General features: G+C 28.4%; 3 protein-coding genes across 4 annotated transcripts; 1 reads left to right on the top strand and 2 right to left on the bottom strand.

Moving 5' to 3' along the window:
- Window positions 1-6128: 6128 nt before the first annotated feature.
- Window positions 6129-6928, bottom strand: LOC119602615. Its single transcript, XM_037954224.1, has 2 exons — window positions 6564-6928; window positions 6129-6456 (listed from the first exon to the last, which is right to left on the bottom strand). The coding sequence occupies exons 1-2, from the start codon at window positions 6841-6843 to the stop codon at window positions 6410-6412; spliced, it is 327 nt and encodes a 108-aa protein (XP_037810152.1). The 5' UTR covers window positions 6844-6928; the 3' UTR covers window positions 6129-6409.
- Window positions 6929-7520: 592 nt separating this feature from the next.
- On the bottom strand, window positions 7521-8528 carry LOC119602614 (NADH dehydrogenase [ubiquinone] 1 alpha subcomplex subunit 5). The gene is made up of 3 exons (XM_037954223.1): window positions 8366-8528; window positions 8018-8179; window positions 7521-7957 (listed from the first exon to the last, which is right to left on the bottom strand). The coding sequence occupies exons 1-3, from the start codon at window positions 8384-8386 to the stop codon at window positions 7766-7768; spliced, it is 375 nt and encodes a 124-aa protein (XP_037810151.1). The 5' UTR covers window positions 8387-8528; the 3' UTR covers window positions 7521-7765.
- A 994-nt stretch (window positions 8529-9522) lies between these two features.
- LOC119602598 (UDP-glucose 4-epimerase) lies at window positions 9523-16943 on the top strand. 2 transcript variants are annotated; one of them, XM_037954191.1, is made up of 5 exons: window positions 9523-10130; window positions 10205-10469; window positions 10680-10940; window positions 15689-15979; window positions 16052-16943. In XM_037954191.1, the coding sequence occupies exons 3-5, from the start codon at window positions 10698-10700 to the stop codon at window positions 16571-16573; spliced, it is 1056 nt and encodes a 351-aa protein (XP_037810119.1). In that variant the 5' UTR covers window positions 9523-10130; window positions 10205-10469; window positions 10680-10697; the 3' UTR covers window positions 16574-16943. The 2 variants fall into 2 exon arrangements, with proteins under 2 accessions (XP_037810119.1, XP_037810118.1); XM_037954190.1 differs by lacking the exon at window positions 10205-10469 and having other exon boundaries at window positions 9524-10130.
- The last annotated feature ends 1222 nt before the right edge of the window (window positions 16944-18165 follow it).

Below are 18165 nucleotides of genomic sequence, written 5' to 3'. Positions count from 1 at the left end.
AGAATCTTCTTCCTCCTCGTTACACCGTTGGCAAGTGTTACCATTACATAACTTTACTTTATTAAGGAAATATTTAAGCACATTATGTCCCGTGATTATACCTACATACAATCTTAGTGCGTACTTTTCCAATTCTAGAAGTTTTTTCTGTGTGTTTTTATCTTCTGGACTCCATAGAGCTTTTGTTTGGATATATCGAGATAAATTGTTCCAAAGTGTATACGAGTCGACTTTAAATGTATACCTTATACTTCTATAAACGGAGTCAAACCCAGGAAAGACAAGCTGTGTTCAAGTCCATATCTACTCAGGCTCATGCTAGTTTGTCTGCAATTTTTATTTTTATGACCTGGTACCCAGCACAGAATCAACTGGTGTTGTTCGTTGAGAATCTGTAGCTCTCTGCGAAACGACTATAAATATTTTTGGAATCTAAATGCGAAATATTACTGAAGTTTTTCAGTCTGAAGTTATTAAAATAAGTTAATTACAGAAATCACCCGTTATTAAATATATTTTGTTTTATTTTTTAACCAATTTAAAAAACAATTAGAAAAAAGTATGTAACAATATAATAAAGAAATAAAAAATAATATAAAAACTAAAATAAATTAAATTGAACAAGCAATATCAAAAAGAAACCAAACCATAAAAGATTTTTTTTCAAATCCATATCCATTACTTAAGATAGCATTTAATAAGCATATAAAACTTATTCCTTATAGGCATTTTCCATAATAACACATTATTAAATAAACACAGTTTTAATTATAGTTTAAAATGAAAAGCCACAATATTTTTTGCGTTAAAGTTTATAAAAATAAATAAAAACCTAAACTCAAAACATATAGAAAAGACACAATGAGAGAAAAGCTGAATGATAGAATATTATGTCTGGATCTATATCATACATTTCCCTCCTTGTGCTCAAACCCTTTATGTATAATCTAAAAAAAAAAAATAAAATAAAAATATGCCTTTAATATCAATTTACCGTATTCAGTTAAATGCCTTAGAATATTATTTGATTTGTTAATAATTTAGATTTCATAAAATTTTTTAAAAGAAGACTTGATGATCATCATAAAATACCTATTCAAAATATATATTTTTTATAAACAAACATACATATGTATCATTTTAAAAATAGTTTCTTTGTGAATTTAAAATAAAATGTTTATCATAAAATTAATATGTGAACAATAAAAAAAAACACTTACATTAAAAAAAATCTTCCATATATCATACATCATTTATTCATCATCATCATGCTTTCATACATTATACATTATTCATACATAGCACATTCATAAAATTTATGTAAACATAACCTACATATTTAATTATTATCATTGACTCATCATTAATTGTTTGCTGTAGTAAATATAGCAAAATATAAACTAAAATTTATAGTAAGATTATTATTAATAAATTAATAAAAAACAACAGTAATAATAATATTTATTTAACAAAAAATTATTATAATTTATTAATGTGTAAATAAATAAAACAGAAAAATTTTAATTATTTTGAGTATTTTTTTAAGTGATACAATTTTCTTATTATTTTATTAATTTGTAAATTTTACATTTGTTTAAAATTAATTATTTCATTTTTTAACACTTCAACATACTTCTCATTTTGCGAAGAGATCCATTTTGTAATATCTCAGGTTAGGTGAGCAGGTTGTTTATATGTTTACTTCACTGGGGAAACACTTGGGTCCATCACAGCCATTCAGTGTTATTGTACTATTACACAACTTTTCAATATCGAAAAATACAGCTTTTCTAAACTTTTGCTCATAATAGACTAGTCAAAATGCTAGGACAGAGATTCATATTTCATAATAAGTCAATAGGCTGGTGCATAGACTAGACCGCAGGCAAATCAATAGACTATTTGGTAGACTACTAAAAAGACTAATCCATAGTCTAATCAATAGACTAGTCAATACTGGTAAATACTAGTAAATATAGTCTATAAACTATTCAACAGGCTTGTCAACAAACTAGTCCATAGATAAGTCAACAGCCTAGGTCTATCTTTTTACATAAAACTCAAAAGGACAGTGGCCAGTAAACAAAGGAAAGTACATAGTATACTGATAAACTATCGTTCTAATCCCTTGCTATGCTAGAACATAGATTAATCAATAGACTATGCCAGAGATAAATCTATAGACTAATTTATAGGTTTGTTAAAAGACTATTTCATAAATAAGTCAATAGGCTGGTCCATAGCCTAGTTTACAGGCAAATCACTACACTAGTTAATCGACTAGTCAATACTAGTCAATATACTAGTCAGCAGGCTTGTCCACAGAGATTATATTGGCCCCTATTCTGCATTTCAATTAGAATCGAAATTTTCTCCGCCATATAAACAACAACTTACAAAAACGTATGTAGGTACGATCGTAACGCAGAATACACACATTCGTAAAGCATTGAAACGAAATGGAATTGCTTCTTCTTTTTCTTACGATGATTCAGTTTTTTGTTGGAATACCTTTTTTCGATCATTGCGTAACTGAATGCGTAAACGTAATCGAAATGCAGAATAGGGGTGATTATTCAACAGATTAAATCTATCTTTTAACATAAAGCCCAAAAAGACAGTGGCCAGTAACCACTGAAAAGTGGTATACATATAAAACTGTCATTCAAATCCTTTGCTAGTTTTTACATAGAACTCCATTTGTCTTCTTCTGGCATTTGCAGGTGTCTTTTCTAGCTAGAAATAGACAGTAGCCAGACCACTTTATGTTCCGTAGGTAATCCGGTGGGCATGGCTTTCTATCAAACAAGTGCACAGTGAGTACCATAACAAAGATCTATTTAGCATTCTTTGGATTCATAACCCAGGTCTCCCTATTGATATCCTCTACGTGAGTACTAGGCTGTAGATGCTTTACATCCAAGGATCCAGTATAACTCCCAAATATTTTGCACTATCAGACAATTTTAGCTTGAATTTTGTATTATCTTCGTTTTTGCACACATAGTCCACTTCTAGTACTCCAGGTAATGAAGTGCGTTCTCTGCCATTTCTAATGATAATGATACTGTAGGTCACGATTAATTCAATGTCTCTTTAGTACCGATGTAATCGTAATCGTTAAACGTCCCTTCAATAAGCAGCAAGGCAACAAGTTTATAATCCCCACATTATGTGAAACACTTTACCTTGTAGTTCCATACAATAAAATCAATTTTTAACCTTTAAATTTAGCAAATTTAATTCATTTTTTCTTTACGAAATGTTACAGAGACGGTCTTTTAATGTTTGAATTATAACACAGGCCAACGAAATTTTAAACCAAAGTATGTTTTTTTTAAAGATATTGAAGCACTGACGTTTTCTTTTCAAAACTTCATGACATTATATCTGAAAAACCTGATATAATGGGTAAATTCTGGGGCCAGATTCGGATCAACGCTGTACAATTCTTTAGAAAAGTATACTTATACTTTGCCTGTGTTTTCTTTTCTATTTCATTATTTTACAAGTTTGTTTTTTTAATATCCTTTCATTACATATTTAATAGAAGAAATTTAATAAAAATAAGCGCAATTATGATTTTTTTCATATTTTTAACGTTATTTTTTTAATATTCTTGACAAAATTAAAGAAAAACAACATCGAAATTAAATTATTTGTTAATAATTTATGTGTATATATTATAAAATTAATAATAAAAAATATTTTTTAATTAATTATAAGCTTATGTTTGAAAGTGACTGAATTAAATTAAACAAAGACACTTTTAGGTTCTTTGACAAATTAAACAATTAATTAATTATATTCTAGCATTAAATAAAAAGGTATTTTTGGCAAAATAAAATTAAGTTGTATAAAAAACTGAAACCAACAACACACACTTACACAAAACCGTTTCAAAATTATAGTTAAAAATGCATTTAAATTATAAAAACAAAAAATAATTAAAATTGATAAAATGTACAACATATTTTTGGATAATTACACAATGTACGAGAATTTTGGCTTGAAAAACAAAAATAGAGTAAAACGAATAAACAAATGAATGGTTTTGTAAAAGGAACAAAAAAAAAAAAAAAACAAAATTAAACAAAAATTTAAGGATATTTTAAGGAAAATAAATGGAGTCAAAGAAATCAAATTGTGATCAAAAAAAATTAAAAAAAAAATAGTAAACAAAATAATACAACATACATTTTAGGCAAAAAAAGAGAAAAAATCCCTTTTACAAAATATTAAATTATATACAGCTTATGTTTTTAATTGTTTATAAATATTTATTATAATTTTTTATTTTTATTTAATTTATTAAGGAATATATGAAAACTATTAAAAGTTTATTAATAATTAAGTAGAATATTCATAAATTCAAATCTCCGTGTGCTACTTTACTAAAAAAAAAACAAAATTAACTTTAAAATATTTATAAAACAAAAAAAATATTTATAACACAGAAAAAAATAATAATAAATTAAATAAAACCAAAAACTATCTACGTAAATGTATGCAGAACTTTTTGCCATTAAAATCAGCATAAATAATAAATAAAATTAAACAATAACAATTAAAAAAAAATTATATTCAATTTACCATAAACATCATTTCGTAATTAATTATTTTTCATGCCTATTAAAACAATTTAAAAAAGAGAAAGAAAAACAAATAAAACCAAAAAACCATATAAATGTTATTTAAAAAACTTTATTTAGTTTATTATCCTTTTTTATTGATATAATAAATAATAAACAAATAAAATGAAAAGTAATAATAAAATTTCATAATTTTCTTAATGTAGAAAATACTTACATACGTATAAAAATAATATTAATTATTGTGTTTTATTTTGTACTGCAGTAAAAAATGGGGATTAATTTTGCAGCCTGGTTTTCAATAGTTTATTATTTATGGATTTTTTCAGATTTTTTTTTTATATTTCAACATGCATACATACATATATTATATTCTCGAAAGTATTTATAACTTTAGAGTATAACAAATTTGTACACTGGAAATTGGGTATCAAAACGAGTAGTATACACTTCTAATTTAACTTCTTATCAAAACAGGGGTTCCCACCCTTTTTATTAAAGTCGGTAAAAAGTCTTGCTGAAACCAGGGAAATGAGCAAACCATACAGACCAATTTCCTCAATCACTCGAGAAACTACTCCTCTGGGAATTACAACATCATCTACATCCAACAGATCCTCAGCATGGATTCCGTCTAAAATACAGCATTAGAACAGGTGGACTTCTTTCACCGATCCTGTTTAATTTATATAACATCACCACACACATAATCTCTTTTGCAAATAACTGTTCATTGTATTGATGACCTTTGCGATTTGAAAAACAGGTACCTATGTGATAATTCCAGCTATGACTCTAGCCGGCAGCAGGGAATGAATAAAGAAACGTTACCTATCTACCAAACGATTGACTGGTCAGTGGTAAACTAAGCAGCGCCTGTGTGAACTCAAATTGTGGCCCTTAGATCCATAAGGGGCTATATTCAAATGACGTCAGAAGAACATTTGTATGATGAGTCGAAGATGCGTTCGGTTAAGGAACATAACACCCGAACCACAATCGAAATTAACTGGAACCTGAATCCCTTTGGACCCAGCCGATAGATTAGGCTCGGCTACTGGGTTTAGATCTAGCTGATTTAAATCACCAGAGCAAGGAAGAAGAAAATAAGGAATAATCTACCGGTACCAATTTGATAGCGATTTTGATTTGATTTTGGATTTTTAAAATCTTCATTTCATGGGCCTTTGTAATCTCACTATTTTACCTTTAATTACTGGATTTCAAATCCTGTTGAACTGATAAAATTTAAATTTCTTCTGAATAATTAAATTTTTATTGAATTCAATCTATTACAAATTGAAATTCATCAATTCCAATTTGCGATATTTCCAACTTAAAATGATATAAAATGATATATGATCAGTGGATTTTTAAACTTTTCCATAGAATATTTACATATATGATATGTAAATATATATTTTAAATCAAAATAACTTATACATATTTCTAAAAATAAGTATAATTCAAAATAGAATTTAAATGAAACTACTTTTTTAATGCTTGTAAATTAATTAATTAAAATAAAATTTCAACTTTGATTTCAATATTTTTCAAATACGTTTCTTTATTGTTATTATTAATGAACTTGGTTAGACAATTTTAAAAATTCAATGTAATTTTTAAATTGAATTCCTTATAAAAAACAATAATTAAACACAATAAACAAATAAAATACAAACAATAACAAAAAAACACACATTAAAAAGTTCAAGAAGTTTATCATTCTACATGTAGTACAAGTACGACTACATATGGATTGGAATTTTAAAATTTCACCTCCAACAATTGAAATAATAATGAAAAGTATTATTTACTTATGTAAAAAGTACACGAAAGCCCAAACGCCAATCAGCACCGGAACCTTTAGCAGGATATTTTTTTATAGATAAATTTATAAAACAAAATATAATTATTTACGTTTCCTATAATCATGATGTAGATGAAAGCGTGCCGAATAGCGAGTATTACCGTTTTGTAAGGAATTTGAACGATGTAAAACTTTGGCCGAACCATCGATTTGTGTATTGCCATCTGTACTACGCCATAGATTTGCAATGGCCTCTAGTGCTATTTCAGTTTCATCTTCTTTGTCATCATGTTCGGCGGACAGGGTTAAATCAATTTGTCGCTTGAAGCGTGTTTTCAGCAATTGTTTTTGTATTCCAACATTATTTGTTAATGGTGCCGAGTGGATTAGAACTACCAAAAGCAAAAGTAATAATGTGATTATTCTGGTAGAGAATATCATTTTGATACTTTTGTAGAGATTTAATACGAGTAGTACAAGTTGATTGTTCGAATATTTTATTAAAACTGAATTGATAAGAGACTTAACTACAGCTTAAATGAGATGATTAGCGTGTACCCATATACAATGATGTATTTCAGTTGGAATTATCTAAAATATGTATTAAGTTTAATAATTAAGTTAAATTATTAAATATTATTATTAAACTTTTATTTGTAACTTGTTCTTATTGAAAAATTAAAAGGACTGAAATATTTGTAAAATAAAAAATTTAGACATTTATTCAAATTTGTATTTTTTGCAAGCTTTTATTTAACTTGCTCTGTTCGTTAATTAGTTAGTCTGGTGGAAATTGTCCCACTACCTCCCGTCTGATAGGCTAGAATACTAACAAGTTACTAATTCGAATTTATATTCGGAAATTTAAAGTAATAAAGAACGAATCTTACATCTACCCTTCAGACTCTTCTTAACAAAAAAATCTAAGTAAATATTTTCGGAATAATAACAATGTCTTTTCCTACTGTAATAATAGGGCAGTGGTTTAGAAAATCTTGATTCGTAATAATAACACAAGTGTCAAGTAAACAATTTTTTTTTGTTTTCCCTATACCGAATGCTATTAATATTATACTGTCAAGATAGATTATAGTCAAATTAAGTAAATAGTCAAAAAGTATTTTGAGAAATTCGAAAATCTTTATTAACAAAAAATTCAAATAAACGGTATAAACTCATTATGTTTTCAGTTATTCAGTGCAATAACAATTTCATCATTATGCTGTTAAGAAAAACTTTGCCCTTACAGAAATTACTTCTAATAACAAAATAATTTTGCATGCATCTTTACATTAAATCCATAGACACTTTGAAAATAAGTTCTTAACATGTTTTTGTTTTAATTTATTTAGTTTTTTATAATTTAAATTTTAGGTTCAGTAATTTTTGCTGGTGGCCAATCCCACTGTTTGTTGGGAATGGGTTGTGCCAATTTTTCCCAAGGTTTCCAGCCCAACATTTTACGTGCCAATACCAATTCATTTTCAGCTTGTACAATCAATTCTTCAACTTGGCCACAGCCAATGGCTTTCTCCAAAGCGTTGATGTCTTTGTTCTGTAAATATATCCTCAAATTAAACACAATATTTTAAATTAAATATTTTTTACTACTTACGCTTTCTACAGCTTTTGCTCTTTGTTGTACAATTTGTTCAGTGTATTTGCGGTAGGCAGCATCTTGAGGCATCTTGGCTACGGCTCTTAAGATTTTACCATACAAAGCACTCAAGGTATGGTGTGGATTAACTGCAACAGCCAAGCCTGTCAAGCCGGTAGACTGAAAATAGTGGGTTAAATATTACCATTATATTTTACCAAGGTTAGGTATTTTGGACAAAACATTTTCCGAAACACGTATGACATAACAAAAACAATTCACTATTTCCCATTTTGTAGACGTTAAATTATTGGGGAATATGTTGTTTTTTATTTACAGTATTTAATTAACAAGTTGCATACTTACTGCTTTCAATATTTTCGACATGTTCACAAGTTTTTGCAATAAAGGTTTTTTAACAAAAACAGTGGATAAAAAACCACAAATCTCAGAAAGAATTGAGCTGAAAATCGAAAAAAGTTAAACAGCTGGTCAAGTTGCTTGCCAGACTTCCATGTAGCGTTACCATATTTATGCGGTTTTATTATTGCGGTGGCGAAAAATTAAAATTATATACGGCAATATTTGGATGTACACTTAGAGATTGAAAGGTGAGTATTTTAATTAAACACATATGAGAATGTAAAAAGCTATAAAATTTTATTATTTTATTTTAATTGAAATAAAATTAGTGTGAAACCACATTTAACTATGCCATTGTTACCTTCAAAACAACTTTTCAGCTAGTTTGTGATGAGTGAAATAGAAGGAAGTAAGTCTGTAACTTCTAAATGTTTAATTAGTCCGATTTGAATGAAATTTCACTTGCGGTAAAAGAAAAATAATATTTCTTCCTCGATGAGCTCTATAAAAACTTAGTTATCAATTAACTATTATAGCTTAGAAAATATTCGAATTTGAAGATTACATTTTTTTCAGTTCTTTGATAACATACTTGTTTAAAAATTGCCTAACTGACAAACTTTACACAAAATATTTTATATGAACAAAAATTTAAAAAGATAAATATAAATAACTATAAATATATTTTTAAATTGAAACACAAACGAAGAAATAGAACCGTTTTAAAATTTAACATACCTGAGTAGTCCTACATTGCGGACTCCTGGCCGCATCTGCATCTTTTGTCTCTTCAATATATAATTCTAAAATACAAGTTATTTCAACCCAAAATAACGTTACCGTTAAGTTACCCAAATACGCCTAAATACCGTTACCGAAATAAACCTAAATACCGATACTTTTTTACAGTTTCCAAACGATTTCTAACTTTGAAAATATTTCTTCTTTTAAACCTAAATAACATGGTGCAACTAATAATAATCTATAGACCTTGCTAAATACCCTTTCCGAATATTAAAATAATATTTATGATATATTATAAACTTTTCATATTTAGCAACACAAAATTTGCCCTACTAATTTATTTGTAACGGCGAATTCAAAGATGTTGCCACTATTGATTTTTTTCAAATTAACAATACGGCAACTCTAACAATTGCTTATCAGAAAAAAGTGAGAGAGCCAGAAAAAATTCAATAGCGGCGTGAAAATTTTTTATTTGTTTATACATTTTTACAATAAATTAATGTCAAGTATTTAAGTAATAAATTGTTTATTTACTATTAAATAAAATACTTGAAGATTAACTGCATTTATTCAAAATAAAAACATCTACAGTGCACGCTATTTATTAATGAAACAACAAGATTGATATCAAGAATTAGTAAACACTTAATGGGAGCAGCAACTGCAGCTACACAGAAATCTAACTTTTGCGACGTCGGAACAAGAACATAAAACATCCAAGAGAACTGGCCCAGTCTCAACTCAGAAGCGGCGGTGTTTAGTAAAAATACGGACGTTTAACAAAGTATCCGTACGATACGCTGAAAGAAAGTTTGGCAAAAGACAGGGGGAAAAGTGAAATTGTTAATGAACCACAAAGTTAAATAAATACGCGAATTATTTCATCAATACTATCAACGGTTTTAAGCAGTGAAAAGTAATAAAAACAGAAGCGTGTGTTAATTTGTGGTGTTGAAGAAGGGCGTAAAGTGTTAAATATTAGAAAAAATATTTAATTTAAATACAAGAAATATTAACAGAGGTCAGCATCTTTAGCACTGAGTATACTATAGTATAAGTTTTTATTCATAATTATCATTATTTCCGTACGTTCAGGTTTTTGACTGACAACCAGCTGCTATTGAATATCCTCTCTTTTGAATATTTAGTTGTTTGACCAGTGGTGTCTGCCAGTTTAGTGATTGTTGTTGAGTATCATCTTCAATAACATCATTATTATCTCAAAAGTTATACAAAAAGATTTAATTCTCAATTTGGTACACTAACAACGTGTTGTTTACACCAATAAACTGCTCATCTTCATTAAAAACAGTTTTCCAGATAGTCTAACCGACCGACGGACATACATACATACTATCAGGTAGATATATTGGTGTTGTACCAAGTATTTAGTTGTGAACATTAGCAATACTAACGAACATCTTTGCGCATAATTCTTTAAAGTGTAATAAATAATTGAATTGCTGACGTCAATAATAAAAATTCTTATAAAAGTAAACTTTTACTTTTTCCAACTAAACAAGAGCAATAATATAAGTGTATTCTCTCTTGCTATCTATATTATATCTAGAACACTTTTTAAAACGAGATGGCTCCCCCAACGGTATTAGTAACGGGTGGTGCTGGTTACATTGGTTCCCACACCGTTTTGGAAATGTTAAATGCTGGTTATAATGTTGTTTGTGTGGATAATTTGTGCAATGCCTATAGTTCCAGTACGGCAAAACTTCCCGAAGCTTTAAATCGTGTCCAGGAAATAACTGGCAAGAAAGTACATTTCTATCGCGTCGATATTACTGATCGCGAACAAGTGCGCGCAGTTTTTCAAGAGGTAAGTCAGCTTCAATTACAATTATTTTGCATTAATCATATTCTTTAGACTTTAACAAATTTTTTAAGATTTCTTATTGTATACTTGTGTGTATACATTTGTTTAGGCGTGATTTGTGATTTGTTTCCATACATCTCCCAAGTATTTTGTATAGTTTAGTTCATTGCCCTTTTCATGGCCTACTTACATAAAATTAACATCTCATTTTTGAAATTTGCTGTTTATAGATCTAACTAAATTAGTTATGATTTTCCATATTATTTAGAGCGCACAATGTTTGTTGTGGGTAATATATTTTTAATATATTGTGTAATTTAAACTTGACATTGAATTATTGTTGATGGTTCATTGTCTTTTAAATATTAATGATTTTTTAGTATGATTTTACAGTGCAATGTTAAAATTTAAACAGAACTTTAAATTTACATCGATGTTTGTAAATATAGTAATGTTAATTTTATGTAAATTTTTAAAAGTTTATCACTTTAATTTTGTGACAAAATATTGTTTGAAAATTGTCGTTTTGTTTATTTTCAAAATGTTACATTTTACAAATGGAAGTTATTAAAGAAGTATCATAAAAACTGTAGTAATTATATAAGAATTTTTGTAAATTGAAAAGTTAAACGCTTTTTATTAAATTCCAAAATGTTACACTTAACAAAATTGGGTCACATGTTGTATTTTTCTTTGAATTAATAAATATATTTGTTTAACAGCTACAGCTGTAGAAACATATTTATGTTTGAACAGCTTTTTTATAGCTCCATTGAGTGTTTATTTTATTTGTTTATAAAACATCAATTTAATTCTTTTTAAATAAAAGTAAGAAATCTATTTAAACGTCTTTCTCTGAAAGATAAAACAAATTTGATTCAACTTAATTTTATATAAAATTCTCGAATCAACTACTTTTTGAAGGTAAACAGTCTAAAGTGCTTTATGTCAAATGATAAGATAATGAAATTAATAAGAAATTTTTTCTTTTAATAGATATAAAAACATAAACTTAATTTGATGAATAATCCAGTACTACACTAAACTTAAAAATGTCGAAAAATCGAAATTAAATAGGAAAATTTAGTGAATGTTTTTATGGTTGAAAATTTAAACTGAATTTTTAACTAGTTCCTGTAGCCCAAATTTGCTAAAATTTGGCATACAGTATTGTTCGAAACCTAAGCAACTTTTTTTGGCATTGAATACAAAGTGCTATATTTTCTATTTTAATTTATTTATAACATTATGTGTCTACAATGTTGTTATTATAATGTAGACTCATAATATTATACAAATCAATTATATAATTTTGAATAAATCAATTAAAATAGAAAATATAGCACTTTGTATACAATTCAAAAAAAAGTTGTTTAGGTTTCGAACAATACTGTATATGTAGACAACTGATGAAAACATAATATTATGTTCTAAATCTAAAAATTCGATTCGAAAATTTTTAATTATTTAAAAAAGAATAGTCATATTGCCAGATATAAAATTTAAAGCAAAATTGCAAAAAAATTCAAATTTGTTTAAATTTTCTTGATTTTTGGTCAAACTAAACAAAAACTGAAACAGCTAACCAATTATTTAATACTTTAAAACTTGTCATAAAAGCATATATAACATAATTCTCAGTATTCGCTTTCGTTACAAAACATATTGTGTCTGCATCAACATATTTCTTTGATTTTCATAAAAAATACATATTTTAATTTAAAATATATCATTAAATAATTTCCGTCTGCTTTTAAATTTTTTATCGTGTTGGCAGTTTTTTTTAAGAATTTGTTTGTAGAATTTTATATAAACAATACACTATATAATATTCTTACATATGTACATGCGCTTATTGTTAAGATAACTAAAAATAATATTTTTAATATTTCACAATGTTGGACGTACATTTCTGTTTGCTTCCCTTTTTGGTTTGTGTACGTGTTAAAAAAAAAAAAACTTTATCGCATTCTTGAAACAATGTACATATAGCTAAAATATCAAATTAAAAAAAGGTCGTTATCAATTAAAACATATTTTTTATGTTATTTGTTTTTCTCAATAACATACATTAAATGATGCATTTTGTATTTAATTTTTTTAATTTCTTTTAGCATCATAATTACAAAATTCAGAATACACATATCAGCCTATAGTTATTACATTTATTTTTTTATTTTTCACTATCAGCATATTGTTTTACAATTACAATTGTTTGCCTTTTTTAATTCTTATCAGTGTTTTTAATGCAATTTTACTATTATCATTGTTGTTTATATTTGTTTGGAACTTGTAATATTTAGCTTTAATATGTTTTATTATTTAAACTATTAATTGCCAGCAGTATCTGTTTCTTAAGGTCAAAATATTTTCTTTATTTTCAAGTACTTTGATCACGTACTTGCTTCAATTGAATTCATATACATACTTACATATGTATGTAAGTGTGTTTATTTTTGTGCATGTATTTGGATTAAACAAAATTTTGTTTAGAATATTTTCATTGAGTGTAGATTTTCACATTTTATGTTTTTTTATGGGTATTGATTACAAAGTAGAGATCATGACGCACGTGTTACTCTTGATGGGTGATGGAATTTTAATTAAATATTAATCACGTGAACGTTGATGTTTGTTAAACAAACTTGTTTCCAAATTTCGCACGTATTAATACAAAAAATGTTCATAGTTAATATATGTACAATAGGGTGATTACTTTTATTTGCTTTTTATACCCTACACCACTATAGTGGGGAGGGTATTATACGTTTGTGCTGAAAAATATTGGTCCTACACCTTTAAGTATACCGATCGACTCAGAATCAAATTTTGAGTCGATTAAGACATGTCCGTCCGTCCGTCTGTCCGGCTGGCTGGCTGTCCATGTAAACCTTGTGCGCAAGGTACAGGCCGCAATTTTCAAGATAATTTGATGAAATTTGGACCAAGCATGTTTTTTGGACGAAGCCTATTGAAAATGGTTGAAATCGGTCCATAATTTAACTTGGCCCCATACAACCGTACCTCCCGATTTGAGTTTTTTATGCCATAATTACGTCAAATATGCTATTATCTCTCTAAAAATTGGCACAAATAAGTTTTATATAAGTATAAATGACACTGCAGATTTTCGTAATGATCGGCCCTTATTTGACCCTAGCCCCCATACAAAGCCCCCATCAAAAAATGTATTAAACGTCTAAAGTTGACTTGTAACCATTTGTATCGCAATGAAACTCAACATAATTAACTATTATTTAACAATATATCCTTTTCCCAAATTTAATGAGGATCGGCCCATGTTTGACCTATACTCCTATATAAAGCCTCATTTAGAAAATTTGTTTTTTATCAATAAATTGCTTAAATACTTTGGAATTAAGGTAAAATTCAACATAAATGTTTATTTGTGAAAAATTAAAATTTTTAAAATATTCTCATGGTGTAGGGTATTATATGGTCGGCCATGCCCGACTATACTTTCCTACTTGTTTAATTTTAAACCGATCCATTCCACATAAAGGATGTCGAAAAATATTTTTGTAGAAAACGTTATGAAAGTACATCGTCTGATGTTCAAAAACTCAGTTTCCAGGACCTGTTCAGTATTTGTGATGTATGCTCCAAGATATGTATGTATATAGATCTAAATTCGATGATGAAAGTGTTCCAGAGTTTCACTCTGCACATTGTTTGCCTTTCTCTGAATCAGCTCGTACAATTTTGTTTATTTGTCTGCGTAATGTGCGTGTGTTCTACCAAAATACTTATAGGACTGGAAAGACGCAGTCTAAGGGTTCTGATAGGGTTTCTAACTGGACACTGCTCAGTTAGAACCTTTGTCAGTAAGTGGGACAGTAGTATACCGGACTATTGCAGGATATGCGAAGATGAGGAGGAAGTAGAGACGATCGAGCATATTATCTGCTAATGTCCTAGCATACAAAACCTCAGGCTGAAATGGCTAGGGAATAGGTTCCACGGCGAACTGGGGGAAATTGCGGGACTTAACCCTCGCAACCTACTAGGTTTTGTCAAGGGAATTAGTCACTTCTTTGACTGGGCTTTATAGGAGGGCATGAATTTTCGTTATTATTTATGATTATTTATGTATCTGTATTTTACTATCTATTCACATATCCTCTTTACCTATTTTCTTTCTTTCTTGTGTTGTTGTAGCGTTTTTGTCTTCTCTGTTTTGAATCTTCACTTCTTGAAGGGAATCACAATGGACCTTATGGTCTCCGAGTGGATATACGCCGTTTTTACGGTGTATAACCCTTCCCAACCTAACCTAATCATGTGTGTTCACTCATCACCTTTCCAAAGAAAGTAGCACGATGTCTTAAATAAGTATAATCGTTTTTCGTTGCCGATTATTGCCTGGAAGCTATGGCTGGTACCCATATGATGCAAATCTTACCACTGAAAGAGTATTCGCTTAGTTCTCTGTAGCAGTCCTAATTGCCTTTTGACTGTCGGTAGATATATTAAACTCTGTTGGCACCATATTCAAATACATTTTTGCCTGAAGCTAGTGGTATGATTAGATTTTTGGGTTTTAAATGTAGATCCACAAGACCGTTTTAGAGCCATGTGTGCAGCTATGGATACCTATGGATATTTGCTCTAATGTTTGCTAAGATTTTCCATAAAGTTGCGAAATTTTGTAGAATAAATCAATTTAAAAATATGCGCAAAAAAAAAATAAAAAAAATAAACATATATTCCTATATTTTTTTTTCTTTTAGCACAAAATTGATATGGTAGCACATTTTGCTGCCCTTAAAGCTGTTGGTGAATCATGTCGCATTCCCTTGCAATACTATCACAACAACATGACCGGCACAAATGTCTTGCTTGAGGCCATGGCCGATAACAATGTTTTCAAATTTGTATACAGTTCTAGTGCTACCGTTTATGGAGAACCACAATTCCTACCAGTTACAGAGGAACATCCAACTGGCAATTGCACTAGTCCCTATGGTAAAACTAAATACTTTACAGAAGAGATTCTTAAGGATTTATGTAAATCAGATAAGGTAATTAGCTAATTTTAAGATTAAAAACTAGAAAAAATTATTAATAATATTAAAATGATCTACTATTTTTAGCGTTGGGCAGTAGTGTCTTTGCGTTATTTTAATCCTGTGGGAGCACATCCCACTGGACGCATTGGAGAAGATCCTAATGGTGAACCAAATAATTTAATGCCATACATAGCTCAGGTAGCTGTGGGTAGACGCGATTGTCTACAAGTCTACGGTACCGATTTCCCTACCAAAGATGGTACTGGTGTACGTGATTATATACACATCGTTGACTTGGCTGAAGGTCATGTTAAAGCTTTAGATAAACTACGTAATATAGCAGAGACTGGTTTCTTTGCTTATAACCTGGGAACTGGTGTAGGCTATTCTGTACTTGAAATGGTTCATGCCTTTGAAAAGGCATCTGGTCGTAAAATAAACCATAAACTTGTAGAAAGACGTTCGGGTGATGTGGCCACCTGTTTTGCTGATGCTTCTTTGGCTGCAAAGGTTTTAGGTTGGAAAGCTAGTCGCGGTATTGATGAAATGTGTGCTGATACTTGGCGCTGGCAGAGTAATAACCCCAATGGTTATGCTGTAAAATGATTTAAATTATTAACAATTGCATTTTTAAACTTTATTATTTGATAACAAAACATTCTTCAAAACATGTATTTTTTTAATGTTTATTCAATTAATTTTGTGTGTGTCTGTATGTACAGTGATGTGTTTGTTAATGTACATAAGTTGTAGTATATCTTGCCTTGTTGTCACTAATTCTGCTGATGACAGAAACGATGCTCATCTATGTACAGCAAATCTACAGTACAATACAATATTTTAATCATTGATGTTGTGTTTGTTTTGTTTTTTTATTTTATTATTATTATTTTTTTGCTTTAAAGTACATAAATTAGTCATTGTTTAATTAAAATTCACACAATATAAATAATATTTTTATTTTATTTAAAAGCAATTTTCCCCTCTATAACAAATATTTTTTGTTCCTTTATTTCTTTTATTGTCTGTTTTAGTTTTTAGATAAACATAATTTTATAAAAAAAAATTATAAATATTTAGTTCAATTATGAAAAAATCAAATGCATTTAAGCATTGCATAACATATATTACTATAAATTATATTATTACGTGTATTACCTATGTAAAGAAATAAAAAAGAAAAAAAAAGAAAGATTATTATGCAAATAAAAATGTGTAAAATATTTCTAATTATTCAGCTTTTTTTCTTTAAATTTGGGATTTTAAATAAGAGCCATTAAGATTTTTCATAAAAAATGGAGTAAAGGGTTTAAAGCTGTGGTAATAGACCTCTTGTAAATATGATGTTTTGTTGTAAATTTATATACATAATACATATGTATATACCCTACGGCTGGCAAATTGGTCCAGTTTATTGACTTTTCTCTGGTCTAGTATATTTTTTTTTGAGTTGTATATGGACTATTTTTAGGAGGATATGGTCTATTCTATAGATAATACTATTGTCTAGTCTATAGTACACTCTTGTCGTTTATTTCTAGTATATGTGTAGTTTATAGACTATTGACTAATCTACTGAATAGTCTATAGACTAGTATGTTGTCTATAAACCAGTATATTTTCTAGTTAATATATTAGTAGTACTAATCTATGGACTATTACAAGTATTAATAAGTATACTTACTAATTCGGATTGAAATTGTTTTGTTCTAAATTGATATAAATTTGGAAAAATTAATTTTTATTTGGTAAGAATCAAAAACTGTTGTTAACTCTTGTTTTGTACGAAAATTCCATTTTCCATTCCTGTGCTATAGTAGGGAGGGTATTATAGGTTTGTGCTGATATTTGTGACGCACAAAAATATTTGTCTCATACATACCATAAGTATATTAGTCGGCATAGAATGTCCATCCATATGAGCCTTATAATAAAACTAAAGATCATAAGTATAATAATCGGCATAGAATGTCCATCCATGTGAGCCTTATAATAAAACTAAAGATTGCAATTTTTAAGATAATTTCATGATGTTTGAAATTGGACCATTATTTTAACTAGCCCTTATACAACCGGAACCACCGATAATCATAATTACGTTAAACATACCAATATCTGAAAAAGCTTCACTTATAAATATTAGTTTCACGATGAATTTCGGCAAAAATAGCAATAAGTAAATCTATGAGAATCGCCTC

Source organism: Lucilia sericata, unplaced genomic scaffold, assembly GCF_015586225.1.
Source record: "Lucilia sericata isolate MDLA Ls3-8-SP2 unplaced genomic scaffold, ASM1558622v1 Contig000244F_arrow, whole genome shotgun sequence".
Lineage (NCBI taxonomy): Eukaryota > Metazoa > Arthropoda > Insecta > Diptera > Calliphoridae > Lucilia > Lucilia sericata.
The sequence above is the reverse complement of the archived record's forward strand: the minus strand, read 5'-3'. Positions and strand labels throughout refer to the sequence as shown.